The sequence below is a fragment of the Paramisgurnus dabryanus genome, chromosome 11 (assembly GCF_030506205.2).
Source record: "Paramisgurnus dabryanus chromosome 11, PD_genome_1.1, whole genome shotgun sequence".
Taxonomy (NCBI): Eukaryota; Metazoa; Chordata; class Actinopteri; order Cypriniformes; family Cobitidae; genus Paramisgurnus; species Paramisgurnus dabryanus.
In genome coordinates this window covers 8239499-8265444 of record NC_133347.1, presented here as the reverse complement: position 1 = coordinate 8265444, position 25946 = coordinate 8239499, and the positions used below count along the sequence as shown (strand labels likewise).

Genomic DNA, 25946 nt, shown 5'->3' with positions numbered 1-25946 from the left:
TAGCTAATTTTCCCCTTCAAGTCAACTGTGTGGGGATGAATTTTTTTAAAACGCATCTGTTTAAATGATATTAAGCCTTAAAGTTTTGCATAATTAAGGGCGTGGCCACTTGAGTGACGCGTAAACAGCCACTGCGGTCACTACCGTCGAGCTAGGTGGGCGTGGCTTCTTTTTTGGTTATCCGCAAGTGATGCGCGGTGACACGTGGTCAAGGTGGCAACGGCAGGATCCGCCAACTATTGGCTTGATGAAAGCGCTTTACAAACTTATGGGTGACTTCACAGACACTACGTTTATATTTTTTACAGTCAATGAATGAAATACAATCGGAAAACAGAAAATGTAACTTGTGAATGAACTCAGTGGCACAATGTCAGGGCGTCTAACAGAGAATGTGTTTATGTGTGTTTGTGTCCTCACCTGTCTATGTGACATATGTTTCCTGCTTTCACTAGGTGATCGCGAGTGGCGTCTCTCCTGTGACTGGCTCCTTTCCTCTGAGTTACAACGTGAGACATCTGGAGACAGCAGATGTCTCCTCTCTTTAGATCGTCCCCTCTCCTTGTCCACCGGCTCCCGCAGGTTTGACCTGACAGCTGATACGTGTACAAACATACACATTAACAGATACATGTGCATGCAAAGACAATAAAGATCAAACAAGATCAAAACCGTGTAGAACACACATGGTCAGAAATGCATATGTGTTTTTTGAGACCTTTTGAAATAAACTACCCAGTCTTACGAAATTATGTACCTATAGTCAGGTAAATTTTTTATTCTTTTATTTCCGCGTTTTTTTTTGTGATCGTATTACAAATTTCTGCTTACGTGTCATTGTCACGTTTTGGTTACTCAATTGCTTTTTCCTATTTTTAAACCATGTCGCCTGGCGTTTAGGTTAGAGTTGGGTTTGGGTAAGGATGTAATTTTATGTAAATCTAACCCTAAACCAAAGCAACAATGGTAAGAAAATAGGAAAAAGCAGTTGAGTAACCAATATGTGACAAACACAAAAAAACAGAAATTCATGTTACGATCACGAAAAAACGCGGAAATGTGTGCCCGTATCACGAAAAAGAATAACAAATTTACAACTTGACATAAACCAATATATCATAACTTGTCATAAATCTGTCATAAAAATGACATAGTAGAATAATTATCAAACTTAAGAAACTACCTAGCTTTATGGGTTAACATTAAACTGTCATTTAAATGTTATTACTGTAAGTGTTAATACTATGTCAAATAATTTTTAATACCTTAACAAAATGCAAGTCAAAATATTATACTTCACTTTATGTATGTGCACAATACATTAAAAACTGAGAACTAACAGAACTTGTTCTTCCTCACAAACATTTAATTAATTTAATTTAATGTAATTAAATTAGCGCCGCATTGCAACCCATTATTGTACTGTTTTCATTTAATTTTAGATGAATCGAACTACAAATGCAATAAAATATAATTGTATACATTTTAATTATTATTATTATTATTATTATTATTGAATTATTGATTTTATTTGTTAAACCAACCCAGTCTCACCCCATTTCGTCAATATTTGACGACACTTGACCATTCGTCATATGTTGACGTGAAGGGTATACCTTTCGCGTCATTTTTTGACGAACTGGGGACTTCAATACTATTACGTCCGTTGCATTCTCTTTCCTATTTTATTACCATTTGCGCGTCGGTTTAGGGTTAGATTTACATAATGACATCCCAACCCAAACCTAACTCTAACCCCAACGCCAGGTGACAACTGTTTCTAACCCCAACGCCAGGTGACAACTGTTTAATTTCGCGTACACTGTTTAATTTCGCGTACACTGTTTAATTTTGCGTAATCTAACCCTAAACCGACGCGCAAATAGTAATAAAATAGGAAAGAGAATGCAACGGACGTAATAGTATTGAAGTCCCCAGTTCGTCAAAAAATGACGCGAAAGGTATACCCTTCACGTCAACATATGACGAATGGTCAAGTGTCGTCAAATATTGACGAAATGGGGTGAGACTGTGTTAGTTAAACACATGGAGGAAACTTAAAAAAAACATTATGAACTGAAGAATATTCATGATGCTGTTATAAAACTATTTGACAGAGTATTAACACTTAACGACATTTTAATGACAAATTCAATTTGTATCACTGTAGCTGAGGTCAAGAAAAATTTTCATGACGCTGTTATAAAACTATTTGATATAGTATTAACACTTAATGACATTTTAATGACAAATTCAATTTGTACCACTGTAGATGAGGTCAAGAAAAATATTCATGACTATATGACAGATTATTAACTCTTAATGACAAATTATATTTGTATCACTGGTAAAAAGTGGCCATTTATGTTGTCTTGGTAATGTCAAGTTCTCATAACAAGTTATGATGTATTGGTTAATGTCAAGTTTCATAACAAAGACATCTCAAACAATGTCATCTTTGCATTAAAAAAGCCATAATTGAACAAATGACACTTTATGACAGTTGTCATAAACGTGCATAAAATCTCTTTCATGTTCATGCCACGTGTCATGTCATGATTACAAATGTGTCTTGTCAGTCTTATGAACACCCCTTCATGTAAAGTGTTACCTCTTTTTGTTTAATTGCTGTAGAAATATATTTCGAATGAACACTTCAATGGCAAAGTTACCTCTGAAGCTTCGTTGCCTGGGTCTCTCTAGTCGATCAGGGCTCACGCGCTCCAACGAGAACTCTGCCTGCCATTCACCGTTCACACATTGATCGCCGATGGTGGAGAACGAGCGCTTCATCAGTTTGTTCTCTGAACACACCTGCTGTACAAGAGCAACATGCACAAACATGCAGATAATGAACAAAACACGCAAGCAAACACATGCACACAACAACAGTGTTGCTCTTTATCTCTGTGAAAATGTACATAGTGATATGAATATAATGTAAATTGTTTGTTCCAGCTCAGTTCAAAATCTAAAAAAAATCTACCACCTCTTCACACTCCCTGTTGGAGCAACCAGGCCATACCAGCCTACTTTAATTTATGCTAGTTTGTCTCCACAAGCCACAACCATTATTCTTTTACATGACCCATTTTACACCCACCAGATACTGTGCAAAACCAGCCACCCTTTATCCAAAAAGATTAACCATTATCATTCAATCTATTGTAATCATCACAAACACATTTCTTTCTCACTTCTTCACTTGCACCAATAACAACACTAATGCTACAATATCTGTAACACAGGCAGTCGTACCTGTGGCTCTATTGCCAGCCGAGGCATGGAAGAGGCTCGGATAGAGACGCCTCTCCCTGGTACCTGCAGAGGATCAGACTGCATGCTAGTGGGGACCAACACTTTGTGCTCTGGCACCTACGCAATCAGAGAGAGAAAAGTGGGAAGGAGGGAGAGACATTTAGTCCTTATGTGCAAAGTTATTTAGAGACGCTATCAGTGTGTATCGCCACACTCTTAAAAATAAAGGTGCTTAAAGGGGGGGTTCAATGGTATTTCAAGCATTCTGACTTATTAACACAGTTATAGAGTTGTTTCCTCATGCTAAACGTAGGCAAAGTGTCAAAAAAGCAGTTGGACATGTTACAGAGTAACATTTCTGTGCCGAATGCACTTCGCTAGGGTTCGTACAAGTTTCGGAAAGTTTTTTTTTCGATTACAGTTCTAACTGACGTTTCAGGGGTTTTCTATACGTATCACTTCTTTATATGGGCACTTCCCCCGGAAAACCCCGCCCACCCGTCAATCAGCGGGAGACGCTAGAACTTACAAACATTCACATAACGCGAAAGCTCTGTTTAATTTCAAAACTCAATAATGGCACGAATGAAGAAATGTGTTTTTGGATGTAAGGAGAAGAAATCCAGCCTTATGAAAACAATGGATATAGTTTATTATGCGCGGTAGCAGCGGAGTTTTGCGTGTGTGTTTGATGCGCTGGATTTTCCCAACCGGGTCATGAGTTGCACGCGGTAAGTAAGACTTCTGTCTTATGTTGTAAATATGCGCGTGCATATTATATAAATGACACGAACATGAAGTGAATCATAAGTTATAAGTGTTGTGTAGTGTTGCATGACTCCTACTCGCTCCTCCCGCGGTATAACTCCTCCTTCATTTTTTCGTACGTTATCAGAAAGTTTCGATAAAGCGAATGCGGATATCACAGCTGTCAACATGACGTGACACCACCGTTTTTATGGTATTAAATAACTAACTAAAAAACAAACTTAGTTTAAAAATCAAATACTTGAATTTACATCAGCATGATAAAAACGACGAGAAACCAGCTTCGGAAGTGTAATTAAATTGTTCAGTTGGTCTCAAGTCCCATTAAATAACATGGGGGAGGCGGGGTTTATGACCTATAGACGGTTTCATCTGACGCACGTGATACACGTCTGGATCCGAACTTTACTTCCGGTTTCGTTTTGACTAGTTGCTAAACTGATCTCTTGAACAAATGCCTCGTCGAAAATAACAAATGTTTTGGTTTCCTAGGTAATCTGTGTTGTTTTTTTGATTGTTATATAAATAAACTATGTTTAAAGAACTTTGTTGTTATTTATTATTAGCGGAGTTTACCGGAAGTTACGTGCGGACCGCGACAGCCGCTTGTTTATGTTGTTCTTGCTGAAACCGTCTTTACTAGTACGCGTCACTGGGGGGCGATCGAGATGTTTTGGCTTCACTTTTCAGGGCTTGTGCGGCACGCTTGGTGTGCACCCCATAGCCATTAAAAAAGCCTCAACACAAAAACATTCGGTGGTGTATAGTGCAGTGCAAGATAAAAAAGCGAATGAAAAAGCCAAGGTTAGAATGAGAGAGAAAGAGAAGGAGAAAAGAAACCCAAAAAGGAGCACCAAAAAGCATTCAAGCTAATCCTTGCTCACTCATAATAGGCCTGGACTTGGCAGTGTAACCTCGATCAATATACCCTTCAAAAACTTTATTTAAAATCCACCTTTAAAAGGCCAACAAGTGATACAAGGATTGCAAAACAGCCGCAGATGATCGGAAAAGGTTGATGCAATATGTAGGGTTGTGAACTAGGAAGTGATTGACTTTTAATCAATCAAGACGCAATGAGTGGGAATGATCCAATCAGAGGACAGATTCGGGAGTGGAAACCAATCGATTAATGCTGGCAAGTCATTTCTAATTAGGGTGACTAGACCTACTATTAAAATCAGCAAACTCCTTGATGTGTGCCTTTCTTGACACACAAATTCTAGCAGGGGCAGAGTTAGTGGCGTTGCGAGGGGGGGGGGGCTTTGGGGTCTTAAAGGGACATTCCTCTTTTTTAAAAAATATGCTCATTTTCCAGCTTCCCTAGAGTTAAACATTTGATTTTTACCGTTTGGGTCTGGCGGTGCCACTTTAAGCATAGCTTAGCATAATCCATTGAATCTGATTTGACCATTAGCATTGCGCTAAAAATAACCAAAGAGTTTCGATATTTTTCCTATATAAAACTTGACTCTTCTGTAGTTACATCGTGTACTAAGACCGACGGAAAATTAAAAGTTGTGATTTTCTAGGCAGATATGGCTAGAACTACTCTTATTCTGGCGTGATAATCAAGGACTTTGCTGCCGTAACATGACTGCAGGAGGCGCAATGATATTACCGAAAATAGTCCCATTAGTAACTTTCAATAGCAGGGGACTATTTTCAGCCACTGCATAATATCATTGCGCCTCCTGCAGCCATGTTACGGAAGCAAAGTCCTTGATTGTTACGCCAGAATGAGAGTATAGTTCCTATTCATATCTGCCTAGAAAATCACAATTTTAAATTTTCCGTCGATCTTAGTACACGATGTAACTCATTTATTCTCATTTATTTCAATGAAAGCTTGCCGACTTTCGGCGACACCAGCAGCAGCGACAGGAAGTAGGCATGTCCATCGACACAAAATTATCCAAATCATTAAAAACTTTCTGGAGAGGCTACCAATGAGAGTGAAGCATTAGAGATCACGTCATCAGTCTCTTGTCAGTTACTCCAGTGTACACTACACGTTTCTTTATGACAAACAGAATTAGGAATGCCTCTTAAAGGGATAGTTCGGCCAAAAACGATATTAAACCCATGATTTACTCACCCCCAAGCTGTCCGAGTTGCATAGGAGGGTACCGGAAGGTAGTTATTTTCGTTAATAAAGTTTGAAATATGGATATTTCTACAACAACACCGGGTGGATTACCCTCAGAAGACCTTTGTTTATCATCCTGGAGCCGTTTGGATTTAACTTGTGAAGGATGGACGCACTTTTTTGGACTTGAAGGTCGTGGACTATGGTTGGACCCCGTAACATTACATTTAATCAACTGAAAGATCTAAAATATTTTCTAAAATATCCGAAAATGTGTTTGTCTGAAAAACGATGGACATATGCAACTCGGACAGCTTGGGGGTGAGTAAATCATGGTTTTAATATCGTTTTTGGCCGAACTAGCTTTAACAACCTGAGAGGTGGGCGACACCCAGCGAGAAAGACGATGGCGGTCTAAACGGGGAATTAGAGCTGTCAATTAAAGTCAGTACATTGTTAAGCAGTTTTCCAAGTTAAATACTGAATTCTTTCAACATCGCTAATGTAATATTCAGACCTTGTTACCCTGTTTATCTGTTATATAAATTATTCATAAACTGCCAACTTCACATACTGTACTGTTTCAGAATTTTAAACAAATGTGTCCCTGGGTCAAAACTATAAATTTTTATATAAAGATCATGTTCCATGAAGATATTTTATACATTTCTGGAACAATAACATATACAATAATCTAAAAACAAATTGGTTTTGTGGTCCAGGGTCATAAATGTGCAAAACCAACCAGTATCAACCAGGTATTTCATGCACATACATAACCAGAAAAATAAACAAAACAGCACACCTTAAGGCCAATACTCATTTGTGTATTCACCTACCGCGCTATGAAGAAGATAATGGTTCTGGTATTCCTCTCTTTCCTCCATGCTGTCTTGTGCTACAGGCTGCATGAAGAAATCTTGTGGGGAGATGGGACTCAGTGCCACAAAGCCACCTCTGGTGCTAAGGGGACCACAGAGAACTAGTCAATATTATATGTGTGAAGACGAAATGACAAATAATTTAAGGGGGGTGGGTGCTAACAGAACCAAATTTAAGCTTCAAAATTACAGAGCAGATCCAGCACTGTGGGATAGAAACGGTAGAGCTTTGGCACTGCACAGAATGTCCTGCGGCAGGGACGACGCATCCATGCGTTGGAACATCGGTGCGTGTTTCTATAAGACAACATTAGATGGTTAGTGACTCTCCACAATTAAAGAAATGAAGACTTGAGCACTTTACTGAAGGACAAGAACCACCTACTTCAGTTTAAGAGCCTAAATTAAATCTATACCTGTTCCTCAAGCTGTTGACGGAGCTTCTTTGCTTTGTTTTGCTTGTAATAATCCATGATCATCATGGCTGCGTAGATCTTTCCAATGGTCATATCACTGGCTGGAAGAAATTTTAGTTTTCTTTTATCAAATCCATAATTTTGCACATCACAATAAGTAGATATACATAAGGAGACATGCTTCTCTCATTTAAAAAAAAAAAAACATAGGGCTAACCCTTGTTGATGGGTACAAGCAGGTCAAGACTTTTTTGGGAGAGGTGCGGCCATATGACACTGATCTCCTTCTGCAACTCTACGTCCATCTGCCCCCGGTCATCTCCTCCTGCCACACAACAAACATAATGTCATCAACATCTCATACAAACCCAAGTACACTTCAAAAGATCTGGAAATGCGAAGTGATGCTGACCTCGAGCGATTTTAATGTCCAGTGCGGTGCGTATTAACGCCATCAGAGTGGAGGTGAAGTGGACGGTCATTTCATCATCCACCGGCATATTCATCAACACCAACCGCTATGAGAGTTTCACCACGGAGACGAGAACAGACATATGAAATACAGGGGTCGCATGTCTTGTTTGAGCAAAACTAAGTGCACCTTTCTGGTGAGCATATAATATATGTTTTGATTTTTAGCTTCTTTATCTTTAAGCGTTTTCTAAATGTGTCTTTTGAAGGTCCATCCATTTAATAAATGCGGATTTCAAGTGTTAGTAGACCATAATCAAAGATTGTATTTCAGGGTTGTTTAATAATTAAATAAAAGACACACTTAAGAGGTCTTGAGGTACCATGGGAAATGTTCACCAGAAAAATGCATCAATAATGTAAGAACGTCTGACTGGGACCCATAAAACAGTTTACCTTGATGCACCAGTCACAACAGTATCAATAATGCACGAACCAAGAAATCAGAAACACACAAACCCATGCACACGGATGAAACATACTGTGTATCACACAGAGATAGAGTTAAGATGAGATCAGTGTTGTGAAGATTTTAAAGTAACATATATATGAGGAGCGCACAAAAGCTGCAATCAAATCTTGAAAATGGGTTTTTCAAAAGAAAAAACGGATTACATGTTCGGATTAGATCACGTAATCCAATCTTGGTTTTGATCCGGATCAAACCTGTAGTTTGGGTTTTTCAGAACTTTTTTGTAGGATTTGGATCACTTTGATCCAAAATATCTGGATTAAACTGATCCCATCAGAAGGGTGGATTCAGCGTGAATTTTATGCCCAAAATGTAATGAAAACTTTAAAAATGTATCAAATAATACTATATTTGGATCATGCAGAATCTTACAAGATATCCTATTTATTCATAAGGTTTTAATTTTATTTGTTTGTCTGTCAGGCTACAGCAAAGTAGAAAGAGTTTGGCCTCATAAAATAATCCCCCAAACAGCTGTCAAAATTGACCAAAAACAATACATTTTATTCTGTCACTAACTAACTAACTTATATTATATATATATAATATATATATATATTCAGTGTTTGTGTTGTAAGTCTCAGATGAGCGGACTGCTGGAAGAGGATGGGGTGGGGTTTTTCTTGTTTTTATTTTATTTTTTTAAATGTGTGTGTTTTCATTTGAAATAAAAATAAACTTATGTTGACCCCACACTGGCAATTCTACTTGTTGCTCTTTACATATCTATAGTTCTACATTGTGATTTCCTATCCTGTTTAAGCACTGGTTATCCAGATTTGGTGATCCTGAAAAGTTCGATCCAATCCGATGTTGCTTTGAAAAAACTGGCTCAAAAGTAAGATGAATTACGTGATCACGGATCGCAAAAAAAAGGATTACTAAATCCGGATCAATTTTATCCGGATTAAACCTTTTGAAAAACCAGGCCCTGGGTGATTCTCACGAAATCCAGATTTAGTCCAGCGTCAGAATTTTTAAAAGCCCTTGAAGCCAATTTTTTGCACATATGAGATTAAGGTCTGAACTTACTATAACCATTATTTTTTAGACGATTTAAAAAATATTGCCTATAGAATTATTTACGCTTCAAACTCGTGTTTCTTTTGGTATTTTTAAATCTCAGCTTAAAACTCATTTTTTTATGTTAGCTTTTAATTGATTGAATGCTTTTATCTTTGTTTTATATTGTATAATGTCTCTTTAATCCTAATCTCTATTATGTGTTGTATCTCTGTTGTTTTAATTGTTTTTGTAAAGCACTTTGAGATGTGCACTTTAAAGGCGCTATAGAAAATAAAGTTTATTATTATTATTTAATGAGAACTAAAAAGTTATCTAGGTACTATGACAAACAAAATTTTAACTTTTATCTGGAGAGAAAAAATAAGAACTGCTTACCTGGTAGCCATCTTGAGTGTCACTGTCAATTATGTCACTTCCAACTATTTTTTTTAAATGTTAGTTCCTTGAGGGCTTAAAAAATGATTGAAAATTGTTGCAGAGGATGAGAAAATTGGTCTTAGACACATTTATAGTCCTTATTATTGTCTCTACATTTACCAATGATCACCAAATACCACATGTTTCTTTACTGTAAATGTTTATAGGATAACATGCATTGAAGCTTGTTATTATTTTTTAGATTTTTTAATTATAAATGTCATGGACACGTTGCAGTAATGAAAATTTTCCCTTTAAATGTGGACAAAACAACAAAATTGGTTTGTATGATGTCATTTGAAATCATGTGCAAAACAGTACATGAAGAGATGTTTGTAACTGTATGCTTCTTATTTTGAAAGCATTTACTTTTATTTATCAAAATGTTTCATGACACCACATAAGTCTAATTTCGCGAGAATCACCCACCTACGTCAAAAATGAGATAATGATATTAACCGAATGGTCTCAGCACGAATAATATGTTTATCAAATACCTTCGCTTCAAATCTGCTTAATTTTGGCCTCAGGCCATTCAAAAATAGTACTGTTTTGTTGGCAAAACCCGTCCATGTCAATTTTCAGGAAATTGCACGAAAGATGAATTGGATGAAGTACTTAGTAATCTTCAGTGACTTTACTACAGCTTACTGTGTATTGTCCAAAGAAGTGCATTTTTTAGAAGTTGGCACATAGAGGGTTTTGCAGCAAAATCCAGTCAAAATTGTTAAATATCAATGAAGTGACATTTGTGAAAACAAAGCATTTTAATTACTGACTAATAACCTTTTCGTTTCCTTTAGAGTGAAACTGCAGAACCTAAACATAAGAGCTTGATCAAAAGCTTGATCTTATTTCCAAGAAAACAGATGCATCTTGCTTTTGGATCTGAACTCCTCATATTGTTACTGGCATATGTAGAAACAGTTGACAACAAACACAGAATAACATCACTGATAATCTACGAAAATTAATACAACTGCTTCACATGACACTAATGACTAGTAACTATTGCCCACCTGAGATGTCAGTAATGCAACCATAATAATTTTGTTTTAGATCTTCTATTTGTTAAAATGCGATTTTTTTTCAGGTTTCAAAATGTGTCAGAAAATAAGTTAATGCAAAATGCATTACATCTAAATAATGCACTACATATCAAAAAAATTAACACTAAAAACTTAACATTAAAAAAGCTAAGTAAGTACAGTAAAGTTTACAGTGAGGTACGAGTCCACCTCACACGAGTCCCTTGCAAACAAGCAGACTTTATGTAAACTGTAATAGTGCAGACTACCTTATACGCCACTTTGGAGGGGCATTTCTTGCCGAGGCCGAGCGGCGGTGACATGCAGGTCAGCATCTCGTACATATCAGTGTAATGAATACGACCACTGGGAGAGGGGGGCAGTCACCAAAGGGCAATGGGATCAAGAGGAGGAAGAATAGGGCACGAGAGGAAGAACAGAAAGGGTAAAGGGAGAAGGAAGACATTTTAATGTGTTTCCTACATAAGATAAGAGAAAAATAACAGTTAAAAGGGAAAATTAAATCAGTTTAAATAAAGAGGTGGAGCCAGGTGGAGGGTTTTCTATGCAGTGCTGGCATAGAAGATGCTAAGGAGAGAAAATATTACAACAGCCAAAGATCTGATGAGTCAAGCAAGTGGATCTGAGGATTTGGATGGCCGTATTAAACATGACTTTATGTTGTTTTCATACAGTACATGAACCTACAGATTGAATCATAGTCAGGTTCAGAAATTAACAGGGGTGTTTTAAAGCGATAAAAATAACTGAATGATTCCTAATGTAATGTAAAAGGGCCCTGTATTGAATTTCATTTTTTTATCTATTCTAGACATTGTTAATTAATCTTCTTATTCAGATGAATGATAATTTAATTTAATAAACTTGTTAAATTTAAGTATTTATCATAAAAGGATAACACTAAACCTTATGTTTCAGTGCAAAAACTTGTCTTATTCGCAAATTACCCTAAGTTGCAGACAACCAACGCATACAGTATTTGTGTTTTTATAATACACCCCTAAAATTCATTACAGGTGGTTAGTGCCCATTATTACACGGCTCTCTGGAATGCTTGATTCTGATTGGTCAGTTGAGACATTTGCAGGTTCGTTCTTTTCAAATAATAACCGCTCCAAAATAATAACGCATAGCCGGACTACTTGAACAAGTAAAATCGTTCCGCGCCAATAAAGATCAATAAAGATTACTGTCTGTTTGGCGCCATCTTGTGACAAACACTCGACAACCACGACAAGACACAGAGAGCTTACTGAGACTGAACTTGACAAAATAGAGCATGACAGCTACGAAGCCAACACACAAAAAATACAGAATGGGCATTAAAACTTCTCAAAGACTGGCTAAAAGAGAAAAAATGGAGACAAGTATGAAGCAGAGGATCTTAATAAGGTATTACGATCATTTTATGCATCTGTGCAAAGTTTCGCGGAAGGATAAAAATGTTAATTTAAAACAAATATGCCAATAAAATGTTTCAAATTCATATTCATGTCCAGTTTTTTTTTCTTATGTGGCAAGTAGCCGTGTAATAAGCGGGATAATGTAGAGGCAGCCGGTAGTTATTGGGAAATAAGCCCCTTCAGTGTGATACAAGACCCTCCGCTTCGCGTCGGGTCCTGATCACACTGTCGGGGCTTATTTCCCAATAACTACCGGCTGCCTCTACATTATCCCTTACTTAACTCATTCCCCGCCAGCCTTTTTTATTGAAAAGTTGTCGGACAGCGTTTTTTGTGATGTTCACAAAATGCCTTCCAAGAAAATTTTCTTCAAATAATATATAAACATACAAAAATATTAAATGAAAGAAAAGACCCTCTGCTTTCAAACAAACAATAAACAAACGAGAAAAAACTTTTCAATCCTATCTATATTTTTTCTCTGCTTATAAACTCTTAAATATGGATATTTTTCTTTAAAAATACATTATTTTTAGCAAAAAGCTGAAATAATTGCATTTTTGTGAAGGAATTTTGTTAGAGATCAGATTCAGAATGATTATCAAAACATACACAGAGTTTAAAATTAGTAAATAACATTTTGGCTTCAGTTTTGGCATTAATTGGGTAAGTGGATAATTGCGAAATTGCAGATTAACATAAAAATTAATTTAATTAATTAAAAAGTTTTTTAATGCAAACGTTTTCTCTTAATTGACGAAATAACTCATTAATGGCGGGGAAAGAGTTAATGCACTGAAAAAAATAACTTTAAAACTTAGTATTTTTGTCTTGTTTTCAGTAGAAATTAGGGGTGGCACGGTTCACAAAACTCTCGGTTCGGTTCGTATCACGGTTCTATGGTCACGGTTCTCGGTTCAGTACGGTTCTTGTTGTTATTTTTTCTTTTAATTTTTAACACTCCAAAAATGTATTATCTTATTAATGTATTAATTATCCATAATTTAGGATACAGTATTAAAAAAAAGTTATATCATGTAATCATGCACAAACTGAATTTGACTTTATGCACAGTATTGGGACATCCCTGAGGAAAGCCAGATGAGATTTTGATACAGCAAGAGGGAAGACATTGATGATTTCAACATGCTTTTCATTTAATTGGCAAAAAAGAGAATGTGTATTGCCATCTACATGAACTTTATGTGCATTTTTAGCACACAAAGATAACTTGCATTTATTAAAATGCCAACTTCAGTGTAGCTCTTAGATTTATCACTGAGAGGCTGCTTTAATACTGAGAGTATATGTGGACGAGAGAGAAACATAACCTTTACACCTGTAATATTTACATCCGTCTCTTTTGTCCACTTTTGACTACTTCTGTCGTGATTACTTTGAGAGGCAAATTATGAAATAAGATCGCGCAACTTTCACACGCGATCAAAATGAAACTACGTGGAAATCAGCTGCTTTCGTTTTATCAATGAAAGGCTAAAAATAGCGCTGAATACGAAAAGACGTAAAATGTGTTCAGTACCTCAGATTAGACAAATTGTCGGAGAGAAGGCGGTCTCCAGTGGCTGTTCGAGCACATTCAACCCATAGACTGCAGTTCTATCTATTGTTTTATTTCCGCTGTCATCATACGACGCTGGCGCATCCTCCAACTGCAGGCAGACTTCCTTTTCTCTCCCACTTGCCATTTCTACACGTAACATAACCTGCAGTACTTAATACTTCAAACCAGTCCCCTCTTCTTTCGCGCGAAAGGGAAACACGCTATCTGAGGTCACATACAGGGCATGAGGCTACATTGCGCATGCCATGAACCGTTGAACCGTGCGACAAACACGCGCTCCGAACAGAGACAAGCGAACCGAACGGTTCGGATTTTTTTCATGAACCGTGCCACCCAGTAAAAATATCTAAAATTCTTAAATTAAGATGCTTTCTCTTGATGAGCAAAATGACCTAAGAAAATAAGTCTAGTTTTTAGACAAAAAATATACAATTTAAGTGAAATTGTGCTTAAAACAAGCTAAAATATCTGCCAATGGGGTGAGAAAAAAATCCTGAAATAAGATTTCTTTTTTCTCAAACACTTAATTGAAGCAAAATTTTCTCACCCCATTGGCAGATATTTTTGCTTGTTTTAAGCACAAATTTACTTAAATTGTATATTTTTTTGTCTAAAACTAGACTTATTTTCTTAGGTCATTTTTGCTCATCAAGAAATTAAATCTTTATTTAAGAATTTTTTGATATTTCTACTGAAAACAAGACAAAAATACTAAGTAAGAAAGTAATTTTTGCAGTGTAAAAACAAGTTAAAGTGCAACATCTTTGAATTTTAACCTGCTTTGTATTGCAAAAATTTTAAGGAAAAAATTTCTTAGTATTTTGTCTTGTTTTCAGTAAAAATATCTAAAAATTCTTAAATTAAGATGCTTTTTTGATGGGCAAAATGACCCACTAAAATATAGTTTCTAGACCAAAAATATCAAATTTAAGCGATTTTGTGCATAAAACAAGCAAAAAAATCTCCCAATGGGGTAAGCAATTTTTTCTTGAATTTAGTGTTTAAGAAAAATGTTCAAGATTTTTTTGCTTACCCCATTAGCAAAATTTTTTGCTTGTTTTATGCACAAAATCACTTAAATTTGATATTTTTGGTCTAAAAATTAGACTTATTTTTTGGGTCATTTTGTTCATCAAAAAAAAGCATCTTAATTTAATAATTTTTAGATATTTTTACAGAAAACAAGACAAAATACTAAGAATTTTTTGCTGTGCAGTTTATGTAAAAAAATTATTTCTCTGTTACCTGGACCGAGAAATACATGTTTGTCAATATCTGTCTACAGAAGTTTTCGTAAAACTAAAAATTTTACATCTGCATTTTTAGCCCCGCCCATGGATGGACAGATTCCTCTTCTTCCAAAAGTTTCTCCCCTCTTTTTCACCTAAAACACTTTTTTCATCACAGTTAAAATTCATCATTTTGTAGCCTTTAGCGCCCGAAAGCCCATTCTGCCAGCAATGAAGTACCCCTCTAATTTCTGACACTGACTATTGTAGGCCAAGACAGAGATTGGTCAAACTGTTTTCATGCATTGCAAACAGTTGATCCAGTGGTGAGCCCGAGTAGTCTGCCCTCTTCTAACCTAAAACCCACATTTATGAAATTATGTTTAATAAAAGCCCCAAATCCAATTCAGACACAGAGAGAGACTGAATCCCCACTGACATCCATTGACAGTGTGATCTAATGGAGCTCACTGATGGATGGCTCTGAGTGTCATTAACTGCATCAGTTATTTACACTTTAGGAGCGGGACGCGGGCCAAAGGGATGAGCATTCTCTCTGTGCGCTGAGCTCTTGTCTCTCAGTGTTTGACCCGGTGAATAGTAACACTGGATACGATCACATAGATGAGGAAAGGGGGGATAAGAGAAGAGAGGCAGTGGGGTAGTTCTTCTAGGGTGAGCCAAACCTTGCACGCCACCCTGTATGGGCAATTCTTTCCAAAGCCCAGAGGAGGCGATATTGAGCGCACTACTTTGTACATCTCCTTATAGTGCAGTTTTCCACTGAAGAAGGAAATATTAGCTGTTAGCAGTAGACAGACAAGTACAGGATGAGAATACATGTAGTATAAGTGAGGTATTTTTCATATTAGGAGAGAACCGGGGCGAAAGTAATGTGGGATGAAAGTAACAAAGCGATTTTCTCCGAGCCGTGATAAAATTTGCATTCCAAACTATGACAGCATGTTTAGCATGCAACCCGTGACAGAGCTGACTCGTATTGCATTATTTCGTCACTGTTTTGCATGTATAGGTCCAGAAAGCTGCTTTCAACCATGATAAGTAAATTTTGCGTTGTTTTTCTCATTTCATGTGTTACAGCACTGATCAATCTACAGGTTATTTACTGCTGTAACACATCCTGAAGTTTGCCTTTTCAGAGTTTTCAAAATAAAAGTAAATTGTGTTTAAATCTCAGGAGTTCCCGCTGCTAATACTGTTGCATTATTTTGAAAATGTATATTATTCTTATTTTATTTATTTTAAATTTGATAGTGTTCATACGGTTGAAAAAATGTTTATTCTAAACAATTCAAGTTTGTAATGTCGAATTGCTTCTGAAACATTTGATACAACTGAAAGTTTAAATAAAAATGTAATTTTATTATTTTTTGCAAAGATCACTAACAAAATATGTTTGCAGCTACATATTAACAAGGTCATAGTCATGTATATTTACTAAAAAGTGTAACACAAAAATCTATATTGTTCTGTTGTGTTAAGTAACAATGCGCTACTTATGTTCAAAGTGAAATTATACTGAAGTCATTTTTACATTTTTACTAAATTTCATCTGGTATTGATATACCACACTTGTGAGTTGTTGACCAGAGCAAAAACATATATCTGTCTAAAACATTATCTTTTTAAATGACATTTTTCTGAAAAATTTTACTTTTGCCCTTGCTCTCCCCTACATTTTTATTACATACATATTAGAGGGGTCTTATCATACATTTTATATTAAATATTTAAATTAAAGGAAAACACCACAGTTTTTCAATATTTTACTTTGTAATACATACTTATATTTATACAATGTGTGCACTTAATCTTTGCACAGCGTGTCTTGAATGTGTTAGCATTTAGCTTAGCCCCACTCATTCCTTAGGATCCAAACAGGGCTGAATTTAGAAATCACCAAACACTTCCATGTTTTCCCTATTTAAAGACCGTTACATGAGAATGTGGCGATTTTTTAAGCAGATAAAAAATGAGAAGTGTTTGGTGGCTTCTAAATTCATCCCTGTTTGGATCCTAAGGAATGAATGGGGCTAAGCTAAATGCTAACATATTCAAGACGCGCTGTACAAAGATTAAGTGCACGCATTAAAAAAAGACAGGTATGAATTTATTCGTCTAAATTGACGTAAGAACATAGCAAAATATTGACAAACGGTGGTGTTTTCCTTTAAGGTCCACTTAAAATTTTAGCAATGTTTTATAAACGTCATTAGAAAGCATAATACAGTACAGTTACCTGTTTTCCAGGCTCTTTCTGTGACTTAAGCCTGAATTATAGTTGTTTTTTATACGTACATGCACAGTCGAACGCACATTATTGCACAGCATAGTTAATTTGACTCGTACACTGACACAAAAGTTTGACGCCTGTGCATTGCGACAAATTGCAAAACCTCTCTAGGGCTACATAATACAAACTCCTGTAAGCGTATGCGCAACATACCCGTACAAAATACGCACGGTTACAAAAATTTGGTGGTGTGTGTACAGTGACACAAATTTAGCCCAAAAATCTTTTATCAGAAAAATATGTGTGTACTGTACGTGCACTGACAAATTTTTACGCACATACTTTTTACAATTTGTCGGAATGCGCATTCGTCGAATCTCTGTGACCCATCGTATGCGTATAAACTGAACTATACTTCTGTCTTCACAGTATTGCATCACTGTCTGAATTAAAATAACATCAGTAAATTAACTTTTTTTGACTGAGAAGGATGCTTTTACTTTTTAAAGAGACGGTATGTTTTCATTTAGTAGTATGATAAACTTTGAAAGGCAAATGAAAAAAAAAAAACCTTTCAAATTCAACATTCATGCATAATGTCAAAACATTATAAGCCAATTAATCATGTTTTATAATCATGTTTGTATATTATCAATAATATTAACTTTTAAGAGAATAAAACTGCGTCTCTTACCATGCAGCCCGATCATATTCTCCCCAGATCCGTACAAACTCATCTAAATGGTGAGGACCCAGAATGGACGAATCACGTGTCAGATACTCAAAATTATCCATGATCACAGCCACGAACAGATTAAGCATCTAAATAAATAAAAGACAGTGGAATAGAGATAAGACTGTGTAAATTGTCTTCCACAGAAATTGCTGGACAACATGTATCGTATGCTTGAAAGTAAGCCAAAAGTTTTGAAACATGAATCTGTCGTATGTACAGTAATTGCAGGTTTGTAGTATTGCATGTTTGTGTCAGTAAACCTGGGTATTTGCGGTGCCGCTGTTTTGCTTCTCACCAGAAATGAACTGAAGAAGATGAAAGAGACGAAGTAGAAGTATGCAAAGTCTGTACCGCATTCTCTCCGTATGTCTTTAGTTGTGGAGTTGTTCAGAGACAGGTCTGTTTCGCACTCCTTCTCTCCTAAACACGACAACATGATGTCCTGCCATGACTCACCTGTTGCACTCCTGTTTATGGAAAGTGCAAATGACATTAAAAACAGAAGCATAGTAAAGAAATTGGAAGAGTAAAACTCTCAAAGCACTGATCATAAAGTACCTGAACAACAGCATGAGGGCACCAAAGAAGGTCTTAAAGTTATTGTGACGGTTGATTTGGCTTTTTTCATTAAGCTTGATATTGCCGAACACCTTCAGAGGGATAATGAAACACACAAAACGTTTTAAAAGAGAGATAAAGAAAGAGAACCATCTGGCAAAAAATACATTTCTCTGGCTAGAAATATATTTTAAATATATGCTAAATATGTTTTTGTACAATTGAATATATTTTTGAATTTGGAAATATATTTAGTTTTGACCTTCATAAATCAACATATATTTTATAATGTATTTCAAGGGCAAGCAAATATATTTCTAATTTTACATCCAATATTATTGCAAAAAAGTACTCGTTGCCAAAATATTTTTTTAATTATGCTAAATACAAGTTAATTTTATAAAGTATATTTTTGAAGTTGAAAATATATGAAATTTTAATCTTTTTAAAACTGTTATGTTTACATTTTAGTAGGCTAGATACATGGATATTTTTAATGCTTTAAAATGTATTTATTTTTAAAATATGGCCAAAAATATATCGGTGAAAAATATATTTTGTAAACATATTGGAAAATATATTTCAGCAATTCAATTTTGGGCCATTTTTGTATATTTTAAAATATTTTTGAGAGAGTGAGACAAGACAAGAGTATCTTAACCTGCATGCCAATGATGGCATAGATGAAAAACAGCATGGCGATGAGCAGACAAACGTATGGAAGGGCCTGCAAAACAAATCTCAAGTTAAACTCTCTCTGTTACTCTTATTGAACACAAGGTAGATGTACAAACTTTGGCCAAAGCAGTATACTCTGTCTCCACATTACAGAGAGTGCTGTCTGCACATTAAATGGTTTGAGATGAATTTATTACAGAAATCTAGGTCTAACCTTGAAGGACTGCACAAATGTCCAGAGCAGAATACGAATGGTGTAGCCCTGACGCAGAAGTTTAATAAGCCGAGCTGCCCTGAACAGCTTCAGGAAGCTCATGTTAAAAGGGCCAGCCTGCAAACCAACCAGAAGACAGTGATTGCTTACTGTATGAATAAAAACTATCCATCCATCCAATTATCCAAAGCACTTTTCCCTTTTGAGGTCATGTGAAGTGCTAGAGCATATCCCAGTTATCTCCGCTCAAAACTAATTACTAGATACAAACATAATACATAATTGAGGTTTTTGCATTAGTTTGTGGGTAGTATTTATTTGCACTGCAAAAAAAGACTTTCTTACTTAGTATTTTAGTCTTGTTTTCAGAAGAAATATCTAAATATTCTTAAAGGAACACGCCCACATTTTGGGAATAATAGCTTATTCACAGTATCCCCCAGAGTTAGATAAGTCCATACATACCTTTCTCATCTCCGTGCGTGCTGTAACTCTGTCTTACGCAGCCCTCACTAGCTTAGCACAAAGACTGGAAGTGAATGGCTCCAGCTAGCAAACTGCTCCTAATAAGTGACAAAATAACACGAACATTTTCCTATTTATGTGTTGTGATTTGTATAGTCACACCATATACAAATAACAAGGTCATATGAGACACTGCCATCTGCCACAAAAACGTTTATTCTGCAATAGATTAATCGCAATCGTTATGGATCCCTAGACCGAACTCTCTGCTCCTCACCAGGGGGCTTCTCAGGTGCTGCGAGCAAATCACTCCGCCCATGTAGCAGTGCTTCGCCTTTTGAGAATATAGTTCCCAGTATGTATACTGTTAAAAGATGGCTGTCTCTCATATGACCTTGTTATTTGTACACGGTGTGACTATACAAATCACAACACATAAATAGGAAAATGTTTGTGTTATTTTGTCACTTATTGGGAGCAGTTTGCTAGCTGGAGCCATTCACTCCCAGTCTTTGTGCTAAACTAAGCTAGCGGAGGCTGCGTCAGAGAGAGCTACAGCATGCACGGAGATGAGAAAGGTATGTATGCACTTATCTAACTCTAGGGGATACAGTGAATAAGCTTAATTCCCAAAATATGGGTGTGTTCCTTTAAATCAGGATGTATTTTCTTGTTGAGCAAATGGCCTAAGAAAATAAGTCTAGTTTTTAGACAAAACATGTCAAATGTAAGTGAATTTGTGCTTAAAACATCAAAAAAATCTGCCAATGGAATAAGACATTTTTTGCTGAATTTTTCTTGTATTAAGTAAATTCCAGAAAAAAATGCCTTATTCCATTGGCAGATTTGTTTGCTTGTTTTAAGCACAAATTCACTTACATTTGTTATGTTTTATCTAAAAACTAGAGTTATTTTCTAAGGTCATTTGCTTATCAAGAAAATACATCTTGATTTAAAAAAAAATTGATATTTCTACTGAAAAAAAAAGACAAAAATACTAAGTAAGAAAGTCATTTTTTGCAGTGTGCGCAAGAGATTTTACATCGTGTACAAATCAGAAAAGATGCAGATTAGATTTTTTTTTACCTTTTGAGAAAATTGGTCAACCAAAATTTCAGTGATGCTTCCTAGAACCGTGATGAAATCAAATATATTCCATGTGTCTCTAAAATAATTCTGAAAGACATTAAAGTGATGCAGAATTACGAAAATGCATTTCAACTGCATGTATATGTATATATATATATATATATATATATATATATATATATTATGTAAATAAACAATTTATATTTATGTAAATATTAGGGCTGTCAAAAGATTAATCGCGATTAATCGCATCCAAAATAAAAGTTTGTGTTTACATAACATATATGTGTGTGTTGTGTATAATTATTATTTATATATAAATACACACTCAATCATGTATATATTTAAGAAAAAAATGTTATATTTATATATAAAATATTTATATTTATATATAATATAAATTATAGAAATGTATATACAGTATTTAAATGCAAATATTTCTTAAATATATACATGAATGTGTGTGTATTTATATATACATAATATTTATACACAGTACACACACATATGCTATGTAAACACAAACTTTTATGTTGGATGCGATTAATCGCGATTAATCTTTTGACAGCCCTAGTAAATATACATTGATCAGCCATAACATTATGACCACCTGCCTAATATTGTGTAGTTCCCCTTTTGCCATGAAAACAGCCCTGACCCATCTGGGGCATGGACTCCACTAGACCTTTCTATCAGAAATTCACTTTTTCAGCAATTTCAGCTACAGTTGCTCCTCTGTTGGACGATTTTTTCTGCTTTTAACACATCAACTACAATTGTCCACAAAGTTGATGTGTAAGAGCAGTAAAAATGGGCAAGCGTAAAGGGGATCGCACACCGGCCGCGCCGCTCAGCGCCGCGCCGTTCTAAATCAACTGAACACATTGTTTTCTATGAGTATATGCACACCGGCGCCGCCCAGCTGTGACTCAGGAAGTTGTTCAAATCCCTGTCGCGCCACACAGCGCCACTCACATAGTTTAAAATTAAATAACATCATATTTGTGCCAAATCATTAAGGATTAACCTTGGCTGCTAACGTATATTTTGCATTTTGAAGTAGACGCTATCTGACGAAGCTGGCGCTATTCAATGTGCACTTCCGGTTTACAATACCTCCGAGTTCCTCGGTCCCCTTAAGGATCTGTGCGACTGACAAAGGCCAAATTGTGATGGCTAGACGACTGGGTCAAAGCATCTCCAAAACTGCAGCTCCTGTGGGGTGTTCCCGGTCTGCAGTGGTCCGTACCTATCAAAAGCGGTTCAAGAAAGTAAAACCGGTGAACCGGTGACAGGGTCATGGGCGGCCAAAGCTTATTGATGCACGTGGGGAGCGAATACTGGCTTGTGTGGTCCGATCCAACAGAGGAGCTACTGCAGCTAAAATTGCTGAAAAAGTCAATGCTGGTTCAGATACTGTAGAAAGGTGTAGTGGAGGGGGGACCTACACAATATTAAGCAGGTGGTCATAATGTTATGGCCGATATATGAAATATAGTGCATTTGCAGTACGTGCTTACCACTAAACCAAAGGCCAGGATCTTCAGAACGCACTCCACAGAGAAAATAACAGTGAATGCAGTGTTTAGATATTTTAGGACATCTTCATAACCTTCAGGACGAGGCTCGTGGTGCTACCAAACAGAGATAGAGAAATGTGTCATTTTAATCGATCTATCTATTCATTCCTTTTGGGATACCATTACTTCCTGGAACAGATCATACTGAATAGGAATGCGCTCAAAGCTAACAGACATGGACGAAAAGCATTGATTTCATTGATTCTGCTAAACATTTCATACATCAGACTTTCCTAATCACATGGACCTGTGACAGAACGACTGACCTTCATCATGAGGACGATGGTGTTGAGGGCGATCATCGTCAACACAGTGTACTCGAACAAGGGCGATACCACGAAGTGCCACAGCCGGTACTGCAAGGACTGCCTGTTCTGGGGCATGTACCGGGTCAAAGGCTTAGCACTGATAGCAAAGTCGATACAAGCCCTCTAAGAGAGAGATAATACAGTAAGACAGGAATCGAAACTTGTTCTTTTCAAAGGTTCAAATGTCATTCACTGTATATATTTTAAATGGCAATCCATTTCAAAACACAACAGCAGTGTGCATCTCACCTCATTTTTCTCCAGACTGCACTCCTCCATCATTTTATCACCTTGCTCTTGGAAGGTGATGATGATGAGGGCCACAAATATGTTGACGAAGAAAAAGGGAAAGACCACGAAATAAATGACGTAGAAGATGGCCATCTCCATTCTGTTCCCCTGAACGGGTCCCCGGTCCTCCTCCGTCACATCTATAGAGTGTTGCAGAACTCTACAATACCAAACATTAGTCAGTTTCCAGCAAAACTATATATGACGATGACTTATACATTGATGCGTGTTGATTCATATGTGTCCTATGTTTAAATGATATGTATTTTAACCAAACAACAGTTTGTTCTTACTGCGGCCAGCCCTCCCCAGTAGACACGGTGAAGAGAGTCAACAAGGCCCAAATGACGTTATCGTAGTGGAAATCACGTCTTTTCCACTCTCGTTTCTCTTTTTTTTTCTCTTTGTCATAATCAATGTAGAAACCCCTGCAGAACATTGGAAGAAACATTTTATACAATTCTGTGCTCCTAAAATGTCATCCTTCTATTCACAGCACAGCTGACATTTTCTGCATCATTTCAGCAAAATTTGAGGTCTCAGAGCAGGTGGTACCGCTCGGTACAAATTTGAGCATTATGTTTATAATTAGACTGCAGCTTTAATAGGCACCTACTTGCATTCTTCTTCTGTGTCCTTGGAACTGTCTGTACAGTAATAAAATTTCCCTTTGAAAAGCTGCACGGCGATGACGGCGAATATGAACATAAAAAGCTTGTAGACGATGAGAATGTTGAAGACGTTCTTCAGCGACGTGACCACACAATCAAAGACAGCCTGGGAAAAATTCAGTAAGAATATGATGGAGGAATGTTAAGTACACTTCAAAAAATTACTTTCTTACCTCGTTTTTTTTTCTTGTTCTCAGTAAAAATATCTAAAAATTCTTAAATTAAGATGATCTAAAAAAATAAATCTAGTTTTAGACAAAAAATAGACAACTTAAGTGAATGTTTGCTTAAAACAAGCAAAAATATCTGCCAATGGAGTGAACATTTTTTTCTTGAATTAACCATTTAAGAAAAAAGTACATTTATTTCAAAAAAGATTTTTCACCACATTGGCAGATATTTTTGCTTGTTTTAAACACACATTCACTTAAATTTTATATTTTTTGTTTAAAACTAGATTTATTTTCTTAGGTCATTTTGCTTTAAGATAATTCAGCTTTCTTGATTTAAGAATTTTTATATATTTTTACTGAAATCAAGATAAAAATACAAAGAATAAAATTACACAGCAAAAAATTATTTTCAAGAAAACGAATTTTTAGTATTTTTGTCTTGTTTTCAGTAAAAATATCAGAAAATATCAGCAAAATGACCCAAGAAAATAAGTCTAGTTTTTAGACCAAAATATTAAATTAAAGTGATTTTGTGAATAAAACAAGCAAAAAATCTGCCAATGGGGTAAGCAAAAAAATCTTAAACATTTTTCTTAAACACTAAATTCAAGAAAAATTCAAGACAAAATTTGTTTACCCCATTGGCAGATTTTTTCCCTTGTTTTATGCACAAAATCACTTAAATTTGGTAGTTTTGGTCTAAAAACTAGACTTATTTTCTTGGGTCTTTTGCTCATCAAGAAAAAGTATCTTCATTTAAGAATGTAAGAATTTAAGAAAAATGACCCAAGAAAATAAGTCTAGTTTTTAGACAAAAAATATCACATTTAAGTGATTTTGTGCATAAAACAAGCAAAAAAATCTGCCAATGGGGTAAGCAAATGTTTCTTACATTTTGTGTTTAAGAAAAATGTTCAAGATTTTTTTGCTTAACCTATTGGCAGATTTTTTTGCTTGTTTTATGCACAAAATCACTTAAATTTGATATTTTTGGTCTAAAAACTACTTATTTTCTTAAATTATTTTGCTTATCAAGAAAGTACATCTTAATTTAAGAATTTTTTGATATTTGTGCTGAAAACAAGACAAAAATACTAAGGAAGAAAGTCGTTTTTTGCTGTGTGTCTTTTAACATAATTTCTACAACTGGTTTTAAGTTATTTGCTGTTTATTGATTCAATTGGTCAGCGATATTTTACATTAATGTTACCTTAAGTTTGGGAAGTCTTTTAATTGTCTTGAGAGGACGTAGAACCCTGAGCACACGCAGCGACTTTATAGTTTTAATGTCTCGTCCTGTGTTACTCCTACATCAAATAAAAACATGTTACAACACTATAAAAACAAACACACACACACACATACACATTACTATACATCAGTCACACAAAATCACAAGAGAGTGTTTTTACCCCATCACATTCCTGTCAGATGCGGTGAGCCACAAGAAGACCGACAGAGAAACAAACAAGAAACAGACGAGCATTCTGAACCAGAGAGCTTTTCAATGAGCACATAAATAAACTCACAACAGAGAAAAGAAAGCAATCGCTAACATCAATATGTGCGTCATTTCTCATTTGAAATGATTTTACTCATGTACGGTAACTTATGGCATTGTCACACAGCATTATGGGATTTCATAAATGAATACACAACAATAAACACTGCGGTTAAAACTCCCTTTTTTACAGAATTACAAACAGCTTGTAATTTCTTGTGTTTGGATGAACTTGACTCACGTGAGAGCGAAGGCTACTAGAGCTCCCACCACAACTATAAAGTCCAATATGTTCCACAGGTCACGGAAATAAGATCCGTCATGAAGGATCAAGCCCTGATCAATCATCTGAGGAAAACAAATGACA

At 35.9% G+C, this 25946-nt stretch overlaps 1 protein-coding gene across 4 annotated transcripts in view; it reads right to left on the bottom strand.

Moving 5' to 3' along the window:
* The window catches only part of cacna1ea (calcium channel, voltage-dependent, R type, alpha 1E subunit a), a 92291-nt gene that overhangs the window by 1912 nt on the left and 64433 nt on the right, over positions 1 to 25946 (bottom strand). For 2 of the 4 annotated variants that reach the window (XM_065248451.2, XM_065248450.2), the window contains exons 23-45: positions 25821 to 25927; positions 25491 to 25502; positions 25289 to 25385; positions 23851 to 24011; positions 23528 to 23662; positions 23193 to 23394; positions 22902 to 23066; positions 22576 to 22689; positions 21053 to 21142; positions 19502 to 19618; positions 19271 to 19336; positions 18610 to 18701; positions 18347 to 18518; positions 18010 to 18137; positions 11096 to 11192; positions 7825 to 7930; positions 7630 to 7737; positions 7413 to 7513; positions 7187 to 7293; positions 6955 to 7078; positions 3259 to 3375; positions 2673 to 2817; positions 421 to 596 (exon numbers count right to left, since the gene is read on the bottom strand). In XM_065248451.2, the coding sequence (XP_065104523.2) occupies positions 421 to 596; positions 2673 to 2817; positions 3259 to 3375; positions 6955 to 7078; positions 7187 to 7293; positions 7413 to 7513; positions 7630 to 7737; positions 7825 to 7930; positions 11096 to 11192; positions 18010 to 18137; positions 18347 to 18518; positions 18610 to 18701; positions 19271 to 19336; positions 19502 to 19618; positions 21053 to 21142; positions 22576 to 22689; positions 22902 to 23066; positions 23193 to 23394; positions 23528 to 23662; positions 23851 to 24011; positions 25289 to 25385; positions 25491 to 25502; positions 25821 to 25927 (2739 nt within the window). Of the gene's footprint in view, positions 1 to 420; positions 597 to 2672; positions 2818 to 3258; positions 3376 to 6954; positions 7079 to 7186; positions 7294 to 7412; positions 7514 to 7629; positions 7738 to 7824; positions 7931 to 11095; positions 11193 to 15747; positions 15845 to 18009; positions 18138 to 18346; positions 18519 to 18609; positions 18702 to 19270; positions 19337 to 19501; positions 19619 to 21052; positions 21143 to 22575; positions 22690 to 22901; positions 23067 to 23192; positions 23395 to 23527; positions 23663 to 23850; positions 24012 to 25288; positions 25386 to 25490; positions 25503 to 25820; positions 25928 to 25946 lie in introns of all 4 variants that reach the window. The other 2 variants (XM_065248445.2, XM_065248446.2) reach the window with 2 other exon arrangements.